We start from the raw sequence: 20000 nt of genomic DNA on the forward strand, positions 1-20000 counted from the left end.
AAAACAAACAGTCATAGCATAAACTCAGGTTATCTGTTTATTATTTCGCGGGTGTCTGCTTTTACCATTGTACCCTCTGTTGTGCAATGGAACCAACATTTTACTCTCTGAGAGTCACATTTTTAACGGTGGATATCTCCAAATTTAAAAAAAAGGTGGGATTGCTTAAAACAGCAGCAAAAGGACTTGACTCGCTGTAAAAAAATAAATATCCCTTTTTCTTTTTACCACTGTAAAGTGAATTGCTGCATTAATGCCAGGCATTGTACCAATATTTATTTGCGTTAATGAAAGGGTGGCCAACTCCAGTCCTCAAGGGCCGGCAACAGGTCAGGATTTCATGATATCACTACTTCAGCACAGGTGACCCAATCAGTGGCTCAGTCTAAGAGTGAGCCACCTGTGCTGAAGCAGGGATATCCTGAAAACCTGACCTGTTGGTGGTCCTTGAGGAGTGGAGTTGGCCACCTCTGATGTAGAACCAATCACACGTCATTGTAAGCTATAAACCGTTAGCTTTTTGTTTTATCGACCAGGTTTTCTAGGGCTGGACATTGACAATTTTTTTTACCTGCAGGCAATGGTTGGCGATCCAGAAACTAAGGAGCAAGATAAAGAAGAAAGTGGACACCAAGGCAAGCAAAGGAAGAAAAGTTAGGTGAGTGCAGTGAAGAATAAAAAGACAGTAACGTATGTGTTGCTCAAGGAAAAGTGTAATTAAAAGTTCTGAAAACGTTACAGAAATAAACAACTTACTGGCTTATGTTTTCAGTAATATTTGCGAAATAAGCTTTACGCTTGTGTTATCTTTACTACTTTAGTGAAAGTAAAGAGCAGCTACCGTGCCCCCCCAAAAAACACAATTTCCACTGTAGTTCTACAGCGTACAATAATACAAATTGTAAGAAAATAAAAACAGATGTGGTTTCAAATTTAGCAGAGGGGACTGTCTTTTTGAAGTCTAAATAAAACATTGTGACTATTGTATATCTTATATTTTAACATATTCATAGTAACTTTTCAGAGAAATTTTGATTTGAAAAAAAATAAAATATTTTTTTTGTAGGGCTTCTTAAAGGTAGCCATCAATGTGTTCTTTTGCAGTGCATTTAAACTACGTCCTCATTTCTGGTCCCTAGCCGTCTCATAACCAAAGTATGTATTTGCTATTGAATGGTATTTCACATTTTGCTGTTCAAAGTTGAGCTTTCAAACCTACATATAGAAAGCTGTAAAACAATATACATGTATTTAATTGCAGAAATATTACTTAAATAACACAACCAAGCCTTACAGTAGGTGAGATCTTTACTACTATTGGAACTAATACTATATATTTTGTGCTGTGCTTTAATTCTCTATTTGCATTTGTCCAATATGTAGCACTATAACAAGTGTGGTGGGGACATTACACTGTACATTTCTGATTTTGCAATAAAACGCCAGCATAAGTCCACTATAAGCCCTTAGTTGCAAAGGCATCAGATCGAAAGTCATGCAAGTCAGTCTGGGTCAGTTGTGGCATAGTAATTTTTAAGATTGATGTTCTGGGATAATTTATTAAAAGAGGAAAGAGCTGCTTTGTTGGCCTGAAAAGCCTGTAATTATTGGCTATCAATATTCTTTTCTGTCAGCATCACACATAATTGGATGTATTCATGATTCAGTCAAAAGCCTCTGACAACATCACACGACTGAGTCACACTCTCATAAAGCTTTTGAAATAATGCAGCCCATCTCTGTGTGTGCGACATGCACAATTCTCGTTCACTGTGAGATCAAGGCCCTACCATGGCAATCTTATTACCCAGCTTTAAATAACAATTGGACAGACTGGGCCAGATCATCGGTAGCAGAGAGGTGAACAAAATGTTCAATTACAGTTTGAGCGAAACAGCCTTCGTCTATGAGAAGTTTAAGGATGTTCTACTTACTGTATATAACAAGAGGCAAAGGATGTTTCATGGGAATGCTATGCATTTGTGAGATTCCTTTCTGTGGCGTACATGTATGTAAATGCTTTGTGGCGTTTATTTTGGTGCATAATTAACAAATACAGTCATTAGCAAATCTGGTCATACTCTGCCGTGAAAAGTAAAAGACAAAAACAAGGCACTTCAATCCATCCAGATATTTCCCATAGGTTCTCTAAGTCAATTTATGTCTTTCAAACCCCATGCAGAACTTAAATGGGAAATACTGTATCTAGATTTTTTTGGTTTAGACTTGCAAATAAGCACCTCAAGTGTGTCATGTTTTAGCTTCCTCCTTTTTACAGAGATTATCTATAATTTTTTATTTTTTTTTGGACATGTACCCATGTCTGTGTTACAGAAATACAGAGCCAGCAATCAAACGAATGACTGTTTTTTCCCTTGTATACTTTTCAGTGGGGCCTGGTTGCTATATCCCTGCCTTGCAAAGCTAGCTGCAAACAAAACACAATACAAAAATAAAGTACAGCAGCGAAACATTTGGTGAAGTGAAGAAAACTGCGAGATTAACCCTTTGAATCCTAAGGCGTAGCTACTATATCATGGGTTCTGGCCCGCTTGTTGCGCCATAATGTTTCAGCTACTTCACCTCCTCCCCCTCCCACACCCTAAAAGCTGGTTTTCTTAGGGCAGATCGTGCCAGGAGCGCAGGAAACGGTCTGAACTGATGGCGGATGGAAGGGGGAGGTCTCCTTCCGTTCCGCCGCCAGTGATCGGTGTGCCGCAGGGGCCCTGGCATTCAAATGGTTAAGGTGAGGTCCTCAAAGGTGGTCATTTCAGAAATATTACTAGTGCCACGCTCAAACACAGGTGAGCAGCTGGAGCTTAGGGAGGTAAAATGCATGGTTAAGACATAGGTGTGAGCAGGAAGGATTAGGATTCGGCGATCTTCTAGAGTAGGGATTATCTTTATATTAGGAATAGATTGCACTTTATAGAGGAGGATTTGCTGTGCTAGGGGAGAGGATGATTACAAGGTTGGGGATTTTATACTGGCATGGGGCAAGCAAAAAGTATCGGGCTATGTGTCACAGGGCTGTAGTGGGAGGAAGGGATAGCTCAGCCAGTAGGGAGGCACCCATATTAAATATAAATAATAGTAGAATTAATATTAAGTCCTAAAGTCCATGGGTAAAAAAAGGGCCTGAGCAGTTAAGCTAACCGTATAGTATAATTCCTAAAACAATAGCGCAGACAGGCAACAACCTTAAGTATATGCTTGCTAATGCAAAAAAGCCTGACAGATAAAATGTGGAGCATGAAATAATGGCCAGAAATGAACAGTATGACATGATAGGCATTACTGAAATATGGTGTAATTAAACATGTCTGAGCAGTTAAAGTAGAGGACTATTCACTATTTTGGAGGGATTGGGAAAATAAAAGAAGCAATAGAAGAGTATATTTGTATGTTAAATCAGATGTATTGTATTGTATGTCTTTATTTATATAGCGCCATTAATGTACATAGCGCTTCACAGTAGTAATACATGTGGTAATCAAATAAATAACAGATAATATAAATAACAGATCATGGGAATAAGTGCTTAAGACATGAAAGTAACATTAAGGAAGATGAGTCCCTGCCCCGAGGAGCTTACAGTCTAATTGGTAGGTAGGTAGGTAGAACGTACAGAGACAGTAGGAGGGAGTTCTGGTAAGTGCGTCTGCAGGGGGCCAAGCTTTATGTATCATGTGTTCAGAATATCCACAGTGCTATTCATATGTTTCTTTAAGCAAGTGTGTCTTAAGGTGGGTCTTAAAGGTGGATAGAGAGGGTGCTAGTCGGGTACTGGGGGGAAGGGCATTCCAGAGGTGTGGGGCAGTCAGTGAAAAAGGTTTAAGGCGGGAGAGGGCTTTAGATACAAAGGGGGTAGAAAGAAGACATCCTTGAGAAGAACGCATATATCAGAATAAATTAGTTCTTCAGTATTAGGTGATATCGCAACTGGACTAACGTGTGTGTGTGTGTGTGTGTGTGTGTTATTACAAGGTAAGACCTTTCTGGAGGCAACGGGAACATTTTGGAAATGTTGTGGATTAAAGTTTGCAGCAGAGGAAAATGAGAATGACCGCAAAAGTCGGCCTTTAATTATCCGGATATGAACGAGGCTAATGAAATTAACAGGGACAATTAATGGGGACAAGTAATTGTATATACTAAAAGACAATGATATGACTCAAATTGTTGAAAATATTATCGAATTAAAAATCTAGCTCTCAAATAACAAAATATATTATTTTACAAGATATAGATGATTTTTTTTAATATATATATAGATATACAAGACACACAGATGAAAAGAACAAAGACAATCCCCTTAGTAGCACTCTAAATTACACCTAAACTAATCTATAAGATAAAGATGGTTAAAAAGAAACAGATGCTCCGCCAATTCAGAAAAAATGAACAAGATTTTATTGATTAAACAACAAGACACACTAACTTAAAAACATAAAAATACTAAAGACAGCCTATGAAAATATATATGTATCAAAAATATAAAGAGAGGACTACTAATCAAACACTATCAGTATTACAAAAAGAAAAAAAACTAAATTGTGTCTAAATAAAGTTTAAATAATGACAACAAAGTAGTTTAGTCTAACATAATAGGCAATACAAAATATATTCCCACTGACATATGCATGAAAAAATAATAAATCATTGCGTTGGAAAAAGTATATAGTCAATGACCTAGTATATAGCCAGGAAAAATTAGTATGTATACCAAAAGCAGAGGGGAAAAAAAAGAGATAAAGCAACCAGGGAAAAATAATATAACAATAATAATAGTTATACCCTGAACAGCATTTCCCCAAAATGAAATCAATGAGAACTGATGCAGCAAATAAAGAAAAATATGACTAATAAAGACATATTAGCAAACAGAGTCATACATATTGAAAACACCACAAAGCGCAGCACTGCAAGGACAGGTAATGCCCAAACAGTAAGGAGGGTAATACTCAGCTGCAGCTAGATTGTGTAGAGTTTGTGTCCATATTGATTGTACAGGATGTGTTTCCAAAGTCTGCTTATAACAGGAACAAAAAATAAAGTCCAAAGTGCTGCATCAGATCCATCATAAGTCCCTCAAAATAGAAGATTACATAAAGGCTGTAGTAAAGTAAAGTTTACTTTACTACAGCCTTTATGTAATCTTCTATTTCCAACGCAATGATTTATTATTTTTTCATGCATATGTCAGTGGGAATATATTTTGTATTGCCTATTATGTTAGACTAAACTACTTTGTTGTCATTATTTAAACTTTATTTAGACACAATTTAGTTTTTTTTCTTTTTGTAATACTGATAGTGTTTGATTAGTAGTCCTCTCTTTATATTTTTGATACATATATATTTTCATAGGCTGTCTTTAGTATTTTTATGTTTTTAAGTTAGTGTGTCTTGTTGTTTAATCAATAAAATCTTGTTCATTTTTTCTGAATTGGCGGAGCATCTGTTTCTTTTTAACCATCTTTATCTTATAGATTAGTTTAGGTGTAATTTAGAGTGCTACTAAGGGGATTGTCTTTGTTCTTTTCATCTGTGTGTCTTATATAGTTTTCACTATCCCCTAGCACCATCAGGTCCTATTTAATTTATATACTGACTTTAATTGGGGTATATATTTTATTTTACCCTTATAGTTAGTTTTATTAAAGGGCTTGAGTTAACCTTATATATTATGTGTTGAGCAACTTCTCCTTTTGTGTGTTCTATATATAGATATACACACACACACACACACACACACACACACACATACACACACACACACACACACCTGTTAGTCCAATTGCGATATCACCTAATACTGAAGAACTAATTTATTCTGATATATATATATATATATTTTATATATAAATAATATATATAGCGTGTGCACACACACCAGTAAACAAAGATTTTGTATGCCCAATTATATGTATATATCATGATCTCCAGTCCTTGTTGATCTCCAATGCGATTGCAAGCCTCTCCTCCGCGTTGCTTTAACACATTTTATGATTTCATCCCCCATTTTAATTTTGTTGTCGTCTTGGTCTTTTAATTTGCCTTGGAATCCAGTCGAGTACCATCTTTGTCCAACGATAGTCATTTCTTCTTGCGATATGTCCTGCCCAGTGCCATTTTAATATCTTCACCCGTGTAATGTCACAGATTTTTGTTTGGTTTCGATTCCATTTATTCTTTTTGCGTAATACCAAGCATACATTTCTCCATACTTCTTTTGAGTTGTCTGAAGCTTCTGAATTATCTACGCATTTAGGATCCGAGTTTCACATACACACGCGATTATGGCAGAATACACTAGTTGAAAACTTTCCTCTTGAGACACAGTGGAAGATTCCTTGAAATATTGTCTTGTTTCTTCCAAATGCGCTCCATCCCATCTTCATTCTCCTGTTGATTTCTATCAAAAGGTTTCCACCCATTGTTACTTGCCGGCCAAGGTAGACCGTCTTCAACTTCCTTTTCATTTATTTCAATCTTTGACAGATTTGTTGAAGTTCTCTAATTTGTTTCTGGAGATCTTCTAGACTTGTGGCAAAAATAACAATGCCAAATGCAAATCCTAGATGACTGAAATATTCAGTTGATTTTGATTCCTTTTTCTTCGAAATCTAATATATTTGATAATTCTTCAAGTGTTACTCTGTGGCTCCTTCCTTGCTCCCTATCTTGCTTGTATCGTCATATAATCTAATGGTTGATATGCATTCTTGTAAATGTTCCTTATAGTATCTATGGACGCTTCTTCAACACTTTGTCGCCTTAATGCATTTAAAACCGCTGAGTTGTAAACCAAATCTAATCTATGAATCCTAATTTTGTGGATGTGGATAACTATGGCATTTCTATATTACTCTGGAATTTTCCTTTTCTTTAAGCAGCATGTAAAGAGTTTTGAAAAAAAGGGGTTAACCGGCGCCAAAGAGGGTAAATACCAGTCCTGTTGTGACAGTCCAAATACAGTCCTTGGAATGATGAATAGTGATGATTCTCACCTCAGCAGTGCATATGTGAAAAAAGAGAAGAGAAAGAAAAATAATAGTGCAGTAAATCAACACAGGAGGGGGGGGGGGGAATGCACAGATACTAACAAAAAAACAACAAACAAGACATACAAACATGAAACACTAGCACGGCCTAAATATTAATACAAGGCATATTTATTGGTGTGGAAATGTGCATAAACCGCATCCGGAGGGGTAAAATTGCAACCCTACTCACAAAATGCTGGAAAGGTACAGGCAGATCTGCTGTGTGCAGCTGGACTCTCAAGATGGCGACCGGAGCACTTGTGCTGGCGTCTACACGTGACTAGGAAGCCAGGCAGATGACTCAGATGACGAGGCCTCTGGGCGGACGTGACGTCACCCCCGTTGTGTAATCTCCACCGGCTCACAGGACTCCAGTCCTCTAGTCCTCATCAACAGCCGCAATATCGCCGTACCTCGGTTTAAAACACTTGTTGGAGACTGCAGAATTTCTCCTTTGGAACTGCAGACTTCACCACACTTAAACACTCTAGAAACTTGGACGGGGGTGACGTCACGTCCGCCCAGAGGCCTCGTCATCTGAGTCATCTGCCTGGCTTCCTAGTCACGTGTAGATGCCAGCACAAGTGCTCCGGTCGCCATCTTGAGAGTCCAGCTGCACACAGCAGATCTGCCTGTACCTTTCCAGCATTTTGTGAGTAGGGTTGCAATTTTACCCCTCCGGATGCGGTTTATGCACATTTCCACACCAATAAATATGCCTTGTATTAATATTTAGGCCGTGCTAGTGTTTCATGTTTGTATGTCTTGTTTGTTGTTTTTTTGTTAGTATCTGTGCATTCCCCCCCCCCCCCCCTCCTGTGTTGATTTACTGCACTATTATTTTTCTTTCTCTTCTCTTTTTTCACATATGCACTGCTGAGGTGAGAATCATCACTATTCATCATTCCAAGGACTGTATTTGGACTGTCACAACAGGACTGGTATTTACCCTCTTTGGCGCCGGTTAACCCCTTTTTTTCATCTGTTTCCCTGACTGGTTGTACCACCAGTCTTTCACCTGGCTGCCTGAACATTTATTCATTAGTATTTCTAGCGCTGTTTTGCACCTATTCTTTTTTTATGTAAAGAGTTTTGCAAGGATTTTCTCTACTTCCCCAGTTTCTTTCAAGATTTCGCTTGTTATTCCATCTTATTGTCTGCCCATTTTTCATGGATCTTATTGCTTTGGCACTTCTTCTGGAAGGACACATGGTACATCGTGGTGGGTTCCTCTCGCTAAATGGTGTCCTTGTCATCTGTGTTCTCATACAATTAAATATAGATATGCTCAACTCTATTTATAATAAGTGCTGTCTTTTATTGTTGATCCATCGTCTTGAGTGCAATGATTTTCTTCCCAATCATTAATCCCTGATTTGTCATCTTTAATAAGCTTTTTGTTATCTTCGATGGTCTTCCTCACCATGTCACAGTTTGATTTTCTTACATTTTCAGTTGTATGTTTGCGGATTGTCTTGCACAGATCTGCATATTCAATTCTTGTTCTTAAATCTTGGGATTGCTTCATCTATTTGTCATCTGCTCAGTAACTGTTTTGTCTCATCTGATCTGTTCTTATCCAGTTTTTTGTTAATGCCTACAGTTTTTTTCTGTGCTTTCAACTACAGTCTTCATAAGTTCTTCATAATTGTTTGTTAAAATGTCCCCATGCATTTCAAGCAAGCTGAAGCAATTTTTCAGCTCTAGTTGAAATGTTCTGCTATTATTCTTGAGGTTCCTGATGTTGATAATTTTCGTCTTTTTTTTTCCTTCTTTGGTTTGCTGCAAATAATATCTGAATGCAATCGTGATCACTCCTTGGGCCAAAACAGGTAAGGACTGTTCAGTCTTCAATCACATGCTTCTTGTTAGCTAGGATATAGTCCCATTTCATGCTTTATTCCATTGGGTCCACTCTATATCCATTGTCTATTTTGGATTCTTTCTTTCGGCTGGGCACACATTCACATTGAAATCTCCCATAATGATCTTGAGGTGACAATTTCCTTTATTGTTAAGTTGGTTGATTTCATGGTAGAAGTCTTCCACTTTGTCTGCGTGACTTGATGTTTTGGCATACACTTGGAATATTCGAAGCCTGTATCTTTGTCAACTGAATAATGATTCTGGCTTCTCTTTCCAATGAGCTTTCATACTTCATTATGTTGTTTCTCCATCTCTTGTTTACAATGAAGCCTACTCCACTGATTCTTCCAATTTGTGTACCTCTGTAATATAATATATCCACTTTTAAAGCCCGATATGAAGCCTTTATCTTTTGTTATTTCACGAAGGCCAACAATATCCTATTTAATCTTTTCGCGTTCGTCTTTTGGTTTTTGCTGTTTTGCTTTACTAGAGACCGACAGTTGTTGGTAGCCACAAACCCAGGGACAACCCAGCCCCTGTAGAATGTTATTGCTTTTCGGTATACTCCATATTTGAGTGTTGAGGCCTTACTGACCATGTCAGGACTCATTTGCATGTTGCATTTGCAAGTACCTTTCCCACTTGAGGTGGGTTTATATAAATATATAAAATTAGAAAAGTTAAAATGGCGACTATTCCATGCATAGTGAAGTCATGTGCATAAGGCAACACGAGTCCACATAACCCCATTATACAGCTTTGTGACATCAGACATGCGTGTTGCGACATCCAAGGCAACAAAGTGGTGGGCCAAAATATACTGCAGAACTGCATAATTGTGGGAAATGCTAAGCAGGATGTAATGATGTTCAATATTCTACCCAAAACAAACAATGAATACAAGCGATCTCTTACATATAGAGATAAACAACAGCATAATAAACTTTCAGTGTTACATTTTAATATAATGCAATTGTAATTATAACAATCATAACTACATTGTTTCAATTAAAGCAAAATTAATCACCTCTCAGGAATAATGTCATCAGGGCAATATCGTACCTTTTTATAACAAAAAGGTAGAAGAACTAGCCAATAATCAAGCGAGGGAACATTTGGGATATGGTGATCCTACTGTAGTATGGTTTCATTCTAAAAATTTATGTAAAAAAAAAGTGTGTGACCAACAAACTCTACATTTTGGGCAGTTTCAGTCTACTGAGGATGCCAGGTCTTCAAACTTTTGTTGGATGAGTTCACTTATCAGTGTATACATTTGGGCCGTAAATGTAACCCACGATGCTAAATAAAAAGGTGAGGAAGAAATTGAAAGCAATAGTAAGGCATTTAGACTGTTGTTGTCAGAAGGGATACAAGCAGAACTTCTGAATTAAAAAGAATGTAACAAAAGCTGCAAAAGGGCATTCAGAATAGCAATATCATAAAATTGCACAAGAATTGCAATGGGAAAGTAAGCCCTAAGAAGTTCTAAATGTGCACTAGTAGTATAGTCTTTATTAAAAATAAAAATTACTATGGGCAAGTAAACTATTGGTGGTAAGGAGGAAGTAGGGGTATTAAAGTATTTGCCTCTGTATATACCAAAGAGGAGACACTTGCAGCACAGCCACAACCCTAACATTAATTAAATTTGGCTAACACAGGAAGAAGTGCCAAGGGGCTTTACAAAAATTAGGCTAAATAAAGCAACTGAACCTGATGACATGCACCCAAATGTTCTTACGGAGCTCAGTCTTAGGCAGACCGTCCTATTTCATATTAAAGGACTCCATTTCAACAGGCTCAGTACGACAAGATTGGTGTAAAGCAGACCTCTATTTATGGAGCTAAATGCCAACCAGGGAATTATTTATACCTGTTTGCCAAACATTAATAGTGATGAAGCTTCTTGATAGTTTTATTACAGGATAATTTTCAGGATTACATTTTGGATAATATAATTATTCTTAATGATCAGCATAGATTCATGAGGGATAGGTTTTGCCAAACTCATTTTTTCCCGTTTTTTTTTGCAGAAGAAATTAGGAATATAGATCAAAATAATGCATGTTCTGTCCCAGGCTCACTGTGGCTTAGTAGGTAGAAACAGCCAGCTACACTCATCTCCCTTTTCAGCAAACAGAGTCCTTCTTAGGTTTCTGAAAACTTTATTAGAGAATGCAAACAGAAAACAAAAGGGGACTTTGGGATTGCAAAATTAGGGGAAGGTAAAAAGACAAAGCTATCCCAGGGGGAGCAGTGAGGGAAAGACCACGATGAATGGCTGCTGGCTTGTAAAGGAAAGATCACGATGAATGGCTGCTGGCTTGTAAAGGAAAGATGCACCCACCAGACAAGCAGAAAATAGGGCAGGGCCAAACCAAGTGTTAGGGGTACCTTGGATTATACCAAATCAGAGGGGCCAGAGGAAGGGGTTGCTATGCAAAAGACTAAGGCCACTATAGGAGTTGGACAGTAACCCAAACTAATACTAAAAGGTAACTGCAGCCATAGGGCAAAGAAAACCCATAATGGGGACAGAACAATGCAGTCTTTGTGATCTTTCTTTTTAGATTTTGCAAAGGCTTTTGATATGGTGCTGCATAAGAGGTTCATGTACAAAAAAAGGACATCTGGGTGTCCATTTTTGCACCCGGATTGAGAGCTGGTTTAAGGATAAAGCTATAAAGCTGAGAGCTGCCATAAATTAAACCTAATCAGGTTGGGCTGAGTTGTAAGTGGAATGCCTCAAGGTATGTATGTATGTCTTTATTAATGTACACAGCGCTTCACAGTAGTAATACACGTGACAATCATATAAATAACAGATCATGAGAAGAAGTGCTTCAGTCATAAAAGTAACATTTCGGAAAAGAAGTCCCTGCTCTGAAGAGCTTACAATCTAATTGGTAGGAGGAACATGTGTGTACTGACTGATACGTGTGGTTGATTTCAAGTGCTGGTTGTTTAAAGTGTGTGCAGTTAGAATCAGAAGCAGTTGTTTAAAGTGCTGGTTGTTTAAAGTGTGTGCAGTTAGAACCAGAAGCAGTTGTTTAAAGTGCTGGTTGTTTAAAGTGTGTGCAGTTAGAAACAGAAGCAGTTTGAACAAGGAAGCGGTTAAACAAGGTATAGTTATTGAAGTACAGTTTACTGTTAGTACTTCTAAACTTCATAGTTGCTAGAATGAGCAGGATTGAAAATGCCACTCAATGCACATCTTGCCACATGTATGTGCACTTGGAGCAGCTGTTCCAAGGAGCATACCGGTGTGAGCGGGTGGTCTCTTTAGAGTCAGAGATTGCTGATCGGAAGAGGCAACTTGCAATATTGAGTGACATTGGCAATCTTGAAAGGGAATTAGAGCTCACTGAGCAGGCCCTTGCTTCGACTAGTGGTGCAGATGGTGGCGCTGTTAGTGAGGAGCAGGTAGGTAGCTTGGTTGCTGTTAGTGAGGAGCAGGTAGGTAGCTGGGTGACAGTTAGAAGGGGAAGCAGGGGCAATAGGGAGAGGCAGGTCGTTTCTGAGCTGACACATCCCAATAGATTTGCCATGTTGAGTGAAGATATTGGGAATGTTGGGGCAGAAATGGCAAGGCTGGGGGAGACTAATTCCTCTAGCAGCCAGGGGAATAGTTCCTCCAGCACAGTGGGGACTCAGGATGCTCAGCTACAAAGAAAGATTGTGGTGGCAGGGGACTCCATTATTAGGAAGGTAGATAGGGCAATCTGTTGCCAGGACCACATGAACCGAACAGTTTGTTGTCTCCCGGGTGCTCGGGTTTGGCACATTGCGGATCGGGTAGACAGATTGTTGGGGGGGGGCTGGGATTGACCCGGCGGTCTTGGTACACGTTGGCACCAATGACAAAGTTAGAGAAAGATGGAGGGTCCTAAAAAATGATTACAGGGATCTAGGCCAAAAGCTTAAGGCAAGGACCTCAAGGTAGTATTTTCTGAAATACTACCAGTGCTATGCGCTACCGCAGGGAGACAGTCAGAGATCAGGGAGGTTAATGCATGGCTAAGAAAGTGGTGCAGGAAGGAGGGGTTTGGGTTTTTAGAGCACTGGGACTCCTTTTCTGAGAGGTGCCATCTATATTCTAGGGACGGATTGCACCTCAATGAAGAGGGATCTTCTGTGCTAGGGGGGAGAATGCTAAAAAGGTTGGAGGAGATTTTAAACTAGGATGGAGGGGGGAGGGGAATGAAACAGATAATGAACTAAATGGAATAGATGAGGATACAAGGTGGTATGGAGGTAGAATGGGGGCAAGTGCAAGTTTGACAAGCAGTGAGACACCCATAGTAAATACAGATAATACTAGAAAACTTCTAAAGACTAAACAAAGTGGGCGCAGAAAGGAAGGAGCAGATAAGATAATAGTACAGGCTGAAAAAAAACTGAAATGCATGCTTGCTAATGCAAGAAGCCTGACAGATAAAATGGGGGAGCTTGAATTAATAGCTGCAAGGGAGCAGTATGATATCATCGGCATTACTGAAACATGGTGGGATGAAACTCATGACTGGGCAGTTACTTTAGAGGGTTATTCTCTCTTTCGGAAGGATCGAACAAATAGAAGGGGAGGTGGAGTATGTTTATATGTTAAACCGGATCTAAAACCTATTATAAGGGATGATGTCTATGAAGGGAATGATGAAAATGTAGAGACTTTGTTGATAGAAATTAGCAGTGGAGGTAAAAGTATAAAGAAAATGTTTGTGGGAATATGCTATAAACCACCAAATATCTGTGAGATTGAGGAAGCTAAAATACTTTTGCAAATGGAGATGGCATCAAAACTGGGTCATGTTTGCATAATGGGGGATTTTAATTATCCAGACATAGACTAGGGCAATGAGATTAGCGTTACAACAAAAAGGAACAGGTTTTTGGGGGTGCTTAAAGACAATTATATGACCCAAATTATTGAGGAACCAACCAGGAGAGGGGCAGTTCTGGATTTGGTCATATCAAACAATGTAGAAGTAATAACAAATATTCAAGTCCTGGAACATTTGGGTAACAGTGATCATAACATGGTCTCGTTTGAAATAAATTATCAAAAAACAGATTACTTGGGTTCAACAAAGACCTTCAACTTTGGAAAGGCAGATTTTAATAAACTTAGGTCTAATCTAGTAGTAATCCAATGGGATGATGTTTTTGCAGGGAAAAATGTAGAAGATAAATGGGCAGTCTTTAAAACATTGTTAGAAAAGCACACTTATCAGTGTATACCCTTGGGTAATCAGTATAAAAGAAATAAGTCAAAACCAATGTGGCTAAATAAACAGATAGGGGAGGAAATGGACAAGAAGAGGAAGGCGTTTAGATTCTTTAAGTCAGAAGGGACAGAGACATCGTATCAGAATTATAAGGAATGTAACAAAATTAGCAAAAATGGATAAGGAAAAAAGGATTGCAATAGAAAGTAAGGTCAACCCTAAAAAATTCTTTAAATACCTAAATAACAAAAAAATGAGAAAAGAAAATATAGGACCCCTTCAGTGTGAGATGGGGAGGCAGATTATTGGAGATAAGGAAAAAGCTGAGGTATTAAACAAATTCTTTGCCTCTGTGTTTACCAGGGAAGAATCAAGTTCAATAGTAGTGCCGCAGGAGGAAGCCACAACCTCCATATTAATGAACAATTGGTTAACTGAGGAAGAAGTTCATAAGTGACTTGAAAAAATTAAAGTTAATAAGGCACCTGGCCCCGATGGCATACATCCAAGAGTTCTCAAGGAGTTAAGCTCAGTAATAGCAAAACCATTATATTTATTCAAGGACTCCATTTCCACAGGCTCAGTACCACAAGATTGGCGTAAAGCAGATGTGGTGCCTATATTTAAAAAGGGCGCTAGATCACAACCGGGAAATTACAGACCTGTAAGCCTGACTTCAATAGTAGGGAAACTACTTGAAGGTTTAATACGGGATAATATTCAGGAATACCTAATGGAAAACAAAATTATTAGTAATAGTCAGCATGGATTTATGAAGGATAGATCTTGCCAAACTAACCTTATTTGTTTCTTTGAGGAGGTAAGTAGGAATTTAGACCAGGGTAATGCAGTTGATGTGGTCTACTTAGATTTTGCAAAGGCTTTTGATACAGTTTCACACAAGAGGTTGGTGTACAAAATAAAGAAAGTTGGACTCAGTAATAATATATGCACCTGGATTGAAAACTGGTTAAAGGACAGACAACAGAGGGTTGTCATAAATGGAACTTTTTCAGGTTGGGCTAAAGTCGTGAGTGGAGTACCTCAGGGATCGGTACTGGGACCCCTGCTTTTTAACTTGTTTATTAATGACCTTGAGGTTGGGATCGAGAGCAAAGTCTCCATCTTTGCTGATGATACTAAATTGTGTAAGGTAATAGAATCAGAGCAGGATGTAATTTCTCTTCAGAAGGACTTGGAGAGACTGGAAACGTGGGCAGGTAAATGGCAGATGAGGTTTAATACAGATAAATGTAAGGTTATGCATTTGGGATACAAGAATAAAAAGGCGACTTACAAATTAAATGGAGATATATTGGGGGAATCCTTGATGGAGAAGGATTTAGGAGTGCTTGTAGACAGCAGGCTTAGCAGTAGTGCCCAATGTCATGCAGTAGCTGCAAAGGCAAACAAGATCTTATCTTGCATCAAACGGGCAATGGATGGAAGGGAAGTAAACATAATTATGCCCCTTTACAAAGCATTAGTAAGACCACACCTTGAATATGTAGTACAATTTTGGGCACCAATCCTAAGAAAAGACATTATGGAACTAGAGAGAGTGCAGAGAAGAGCCACCAAATTAATAAAGGGGATGGACATTCTAACTTATGAGGAGAGGCTAGTTAAATTAGATTTATTTACATTAGAAAAGAGGCGTCTAAGAAGGGATATGATAACTATATACAAATATATTCAGGGACAATACAAGGAGCTTTCAAAAGAACTATTCATCCCACAGGCAGTACAAAGGACTCGGGGCCATCCCTTAAGGTTGGAGGAAAGGAAATTTCACCAGCAACAAAGGAAAGGGTTCTTTACAGTAAGGGCTGTTAAAATGTGGAATTCATGACCCATGGAGACTGTGATGGCAGATACAATAGATTTGTTCAAAAAAAGGTTGGACATCTCTTTAGATGGGAAAGGTATACAGGGATATACCAAATAAGTATACATGGGAAAGATGTTGATCCAGGGATTAATCCGATTGCCAATTCTTGAAGTCAGGAAGGAATTAATTTTTCCCATTAATGGGTTTTTTTTGTTTGCCTTCCTCTGGATCAATAAGTATAGATATAGGATAAAGTATCTGTTGTCTAAATTTAGCATAGGTTGAACTTGATGGACGGAAGTCTTTTTTCAACCTCATCTACTATGTAAATATGTAACATACAGAGACAGAAGGAGGGCATTCTGGCAAGTGCGTCTGCAAGGAGCCAAGCTTTATGTATCAGGATTATAGTGTTGGCCATGGAGCTGCTCATATGCATTGTTAAGCAGGTGTGTTTTAAGGTGGGTCTTAAAGGTGCTAGATAGAGTGATAGAGAGGTGCTAGTCGGTTATTGAGGGGAAGGGCATTCCAGTGGTGTGGGGCAGTCAGTGAGAAAGGTTTAATGTGGGAGAGGGCTTTAGATACAAAGGGGGTAGAGAGAAGACATCCTTGAGTGAATCGCAAGAGTCAGGATGGTGCATAGCGAGAAATTAAGGCTGAGGTGTAAGGAGGGGCAGAAGAGTGTAAAGCTTTAAAAGTGAGGAGTAGAATTGAATGTGTGATACGGGATTTGATAGGAAACCACAAGAGGGATTTCAACAGGGGAAGCGCTGAGACAGATTTAGTTAAGAGTGATTCTGGCAGCAGCGTTTAGGATAGATTGTAGGGGAGACAGGTGAGAGGCAGGAAGGCTGGACAGCAGGAGGTGACCGTAATCGAGATGGGAGAGAATGAGGGCCTGTGTCAGAGTTTTAGCAGTCGAGCAACAGAGGCAACGGCGTATCTTTGTGATATATGCAGAGGAAAAAGCAACATGTTTTAGATAAGTTTTGAAAGTGAGAGGAGTCGAGTGTAACCCCCTAGGCATTGTGCTTGCGCCACTGGCTATATGACTGAACTTCCAACAGTAATGTGGAAGGAGGTAGTGGGGCCAGGTTTGGGAGGAAGTATGGGGAGCTCTATTTTTGCCATGTTAAGTTTTAAAGTTGGCGGAGGGCCATCCAAGATGATATCGCAGAGAACCAGAAACTTTGGTCTGTACAGCATGTGTAAGGTCAGGGGTCAAAAAGTAAATTTGTGTGACGTCAGCATAGAGGTGATATTTAAACCCAAGAGATGTGATTAGGTCACCTAGAGAGAGTGTGTACAGAGAAAAGAGGCGAGGTCCTAGGACAGAGCCCTGGGGTTCCCCCTACAGAGAGTTCGATGGAGGAGGTGTTGGAAGAAGAGACCCTGAAAGTATGATGGGGGAGGTAATAGGAGATCCAGGATAGAGCTTTGTTACGAATGCCAAGAGTATGGAGAATGTGAAGGAGAAGTGGGTGGTCCACATTATCAAATGCTGCAGAGAGGTCGAGTAGTATGAGCAGAGTGTAATAATCTCTCTTTGGCAGCATGGAGGTCATTAGTTATTTTAGTGAGGGCTGTTTCAGTGGAGTGAGCCATGTGGAAGCCAGATTGTAGAGGGTGTAGAAGAGAATAGGTGTTGAGAAAATGGAGCAAGCTAGAGAATACAAGACGTTCAAGGAGTTTAGAGACAGGTCGATAGTTAGAAAGACAGGTAGGGTCAAGCTTACTGTTTTTGAGTAATGGTATGACTTTTGCATGTTTGAAGGTGGAGGGAAAGGTACCAGAGTAGAGGGAGGAGTTAAAAATAGGTGTGAACATAGGGATTATAGTAGGAGCAAGAGGTTTTAGGAGATGGGAGGGAATGGGGTCAAGAGGGCAAGTGGTAGATGGAGAAGAGGAGAGCAGCAGTGCCACATCCTCCTCTGTGACAGTGGACGAAGAGTCAAGGAAGGCAGGAGGAGAGTTAGGAAGAGGTGTAGGATGGGAGGAGGAAACAGAGGGGATGTCCTGACACATGGATTTCACCTTTCCTTGAAATAGTCAGCAAAGTTCTTAGGTGAGATGGAGGAGGAAGAAGAGGCAGCTGAGGGTGGTCTAAGTAGGGAGTCAAAGACAGAAGAGTCGGCGTGGATTAGACTTGTGCGTGTTGATTAGTAGGTTTGTTTAGCCTGAGAGAGGGCAGGGTTGAAACAGGATAGCATAAATTTGTAGTGAAGGAAGTCTGCGAGAGTGTGAGATTTCTTCCAGGGATGTTCAGAGGAACGAGTGCAGGAACGCAGCATGCACATGTGAGAATTTAGCCAGGGTCTGATGTTAGAAGGGCGAGAACAGCAGTGAGAAAGCGGGGCAAGTAGATCAAGATAGGATAGGGCAAAGTTTAGTTCTTTATCAGGTTAACAGGGTCTGGAGCAGGGTTGAGAGAGGAGAGGGAGGAGCATAAAGTGGAAACAAAAGATGGTAAGTTAATAGAGCGCAGGTCTCTGCAGAAGCAAGGGGTAGATGAAGGGGAGATGCGAGAGAAAGAAAATGAGATGAGATGATGGTCAGAGAGAGGAAGGGGAGAATTAAGAAATCAGAGAGAAGTTTTTAGTGATAACCAGGTCTAGGTAGTGGCCATCCTTGTGAGTGCAGGCTGCAGTCCACTGTTGAAGGCCAAAAGAAGAAGTTAGAGAGAGAAAGCGGGAGGCCCAAGGGAGAGAGGGGTCATCAATATGGCAGTTGAAGTCTCCAAGGAGAAGAACAGGGGAGACAGAGGAGAGAAAGGATTAAGTGAGAGAGAAGGTTCAGTACTAGGGCCACTGCTATCTAATTTGTAACTGACTAAGGCAGACATTCAGAGCAAAGTCTCAATCTTTGCTGACGACCCCAAATTATGAGGTAAAGTCGGAGCATGATGTAATTTCTCTTTCTAAAGACTTGGCCAAACTGGTAACAGGCAACAGAGCATTATTTTGCTCCTGTTTAGATCCTTTCTACGATTACACTTTTTATATACAGTATGAAGTACAGTTTTGAAAACCTCAACATAAAAAGACAATATGGAACTGGAAGAAGTGTAGAGAAAGGAGCCACAAAATTAATTAAGGGAATGTACGGTCTGATTTATGAGGAAATGCTATCCAAATAAAGATAACATTAAAAAAAGAGGCCAATTACAGATACATCTAATGTCAACACAAGGAACTTTTCATTCCAAGGACATCACCCTTGAGATTGAAGGAAAAGGAGATTTCACCATGCATAAAAAATAAAAATAAGTGTTACAGTAAAAATTTGCCATTTTCTACTCATGGAGACTTTTTTTTAAAGAAATGGTGTGCGGTGTGCATGGATATATTGAATAAGTTGAATATAGGAGCAAAGATGATCCAGAGAAAAATCTGATTGCCAGGAAATATGTTTTTACACTTATGAGACACACAATTAGCTAATGTTTCCCTGGGTTTTTTGCTGGTCTTGCTCTGGATTAATATCTATAAATATAGGATGAGTATTTTGTCCAAATTGAACTCTATGGACAATATTTCCTTCAACCTAATCTACTATGTTACTACTGTATGTTTCCTGGCTCTGAGGCATAAGGTTCTTTTTTACGTTGATGACCATCTATGTATGACCTTCTTTGTGATGTTTCATGCAGGTATCATGTCCATAGCAAGCTGGTGAGCTTCATGGCTCCTATTGACCACAGCACGATGAATGATGATGCCAGGTGAGTAATAGACTAATTATGTTTATCAAATGGCTTGATGACAGCATGATATTGACCTGTTCTTCAGACTGTTGCCCTCTCTGCTTTTTCTTATCAGTTAACCATTTGTCACTAGCATCATAGCAGACCCTCCTCTGCACATCTGCTCTTGCAATCTAGCTGAGCTTACATTCCTGTAATTACTGCAACACCCTGCAAGATATTTCCATAAATCTGATGACCACAAACTTGACAGCCTGCAAGTTGCGCAGGAATTGTTGCATTTGGACAGTTGCATGTCGCGGTCGCCATTCCTTTGTATGA

General features: G+C 39.4%; 1 protein-coding gene across 2 annotated transcripts in view; it reads left to right on the top strand.

The window, feature by feature from the left end:
- The window catches only part of AATF (apoptosis antagonizing transcription factor), a 128882-nt gene that overhangs the window by 79082 nt on the left and 29800 nt on the right, over window positions 1-20000 (top strand). For both annotated transcript variants that reach the window (XM_075589499.1, XM_075589500.1), the window contains 2 exons: window positions 578-658; window positions 19626-19697. In XM_075589499.1, the coding sequence (XP_075445614.1) occupies window positions 578-658; window positions 19626-19697 (153 nt within the window). The remainder of the gene's footprint in view (window positions 1-577; window positions 659-19625; window positions 19698-20000) is intronic.

This window comes from Ascaphus truei, chromosome 3 (assembly GCF_040206685.1).
Source record: "Ascaphus truei isolate aAscTru1 chromosome 3, aAscTru1.hap1, whole genome shotgun sequence".
NCBI lineage: Eukaryota > Metazoa > Chordata > Amphibia > Anura > Ascaphidae > Ascaphus > Ascaphus truei.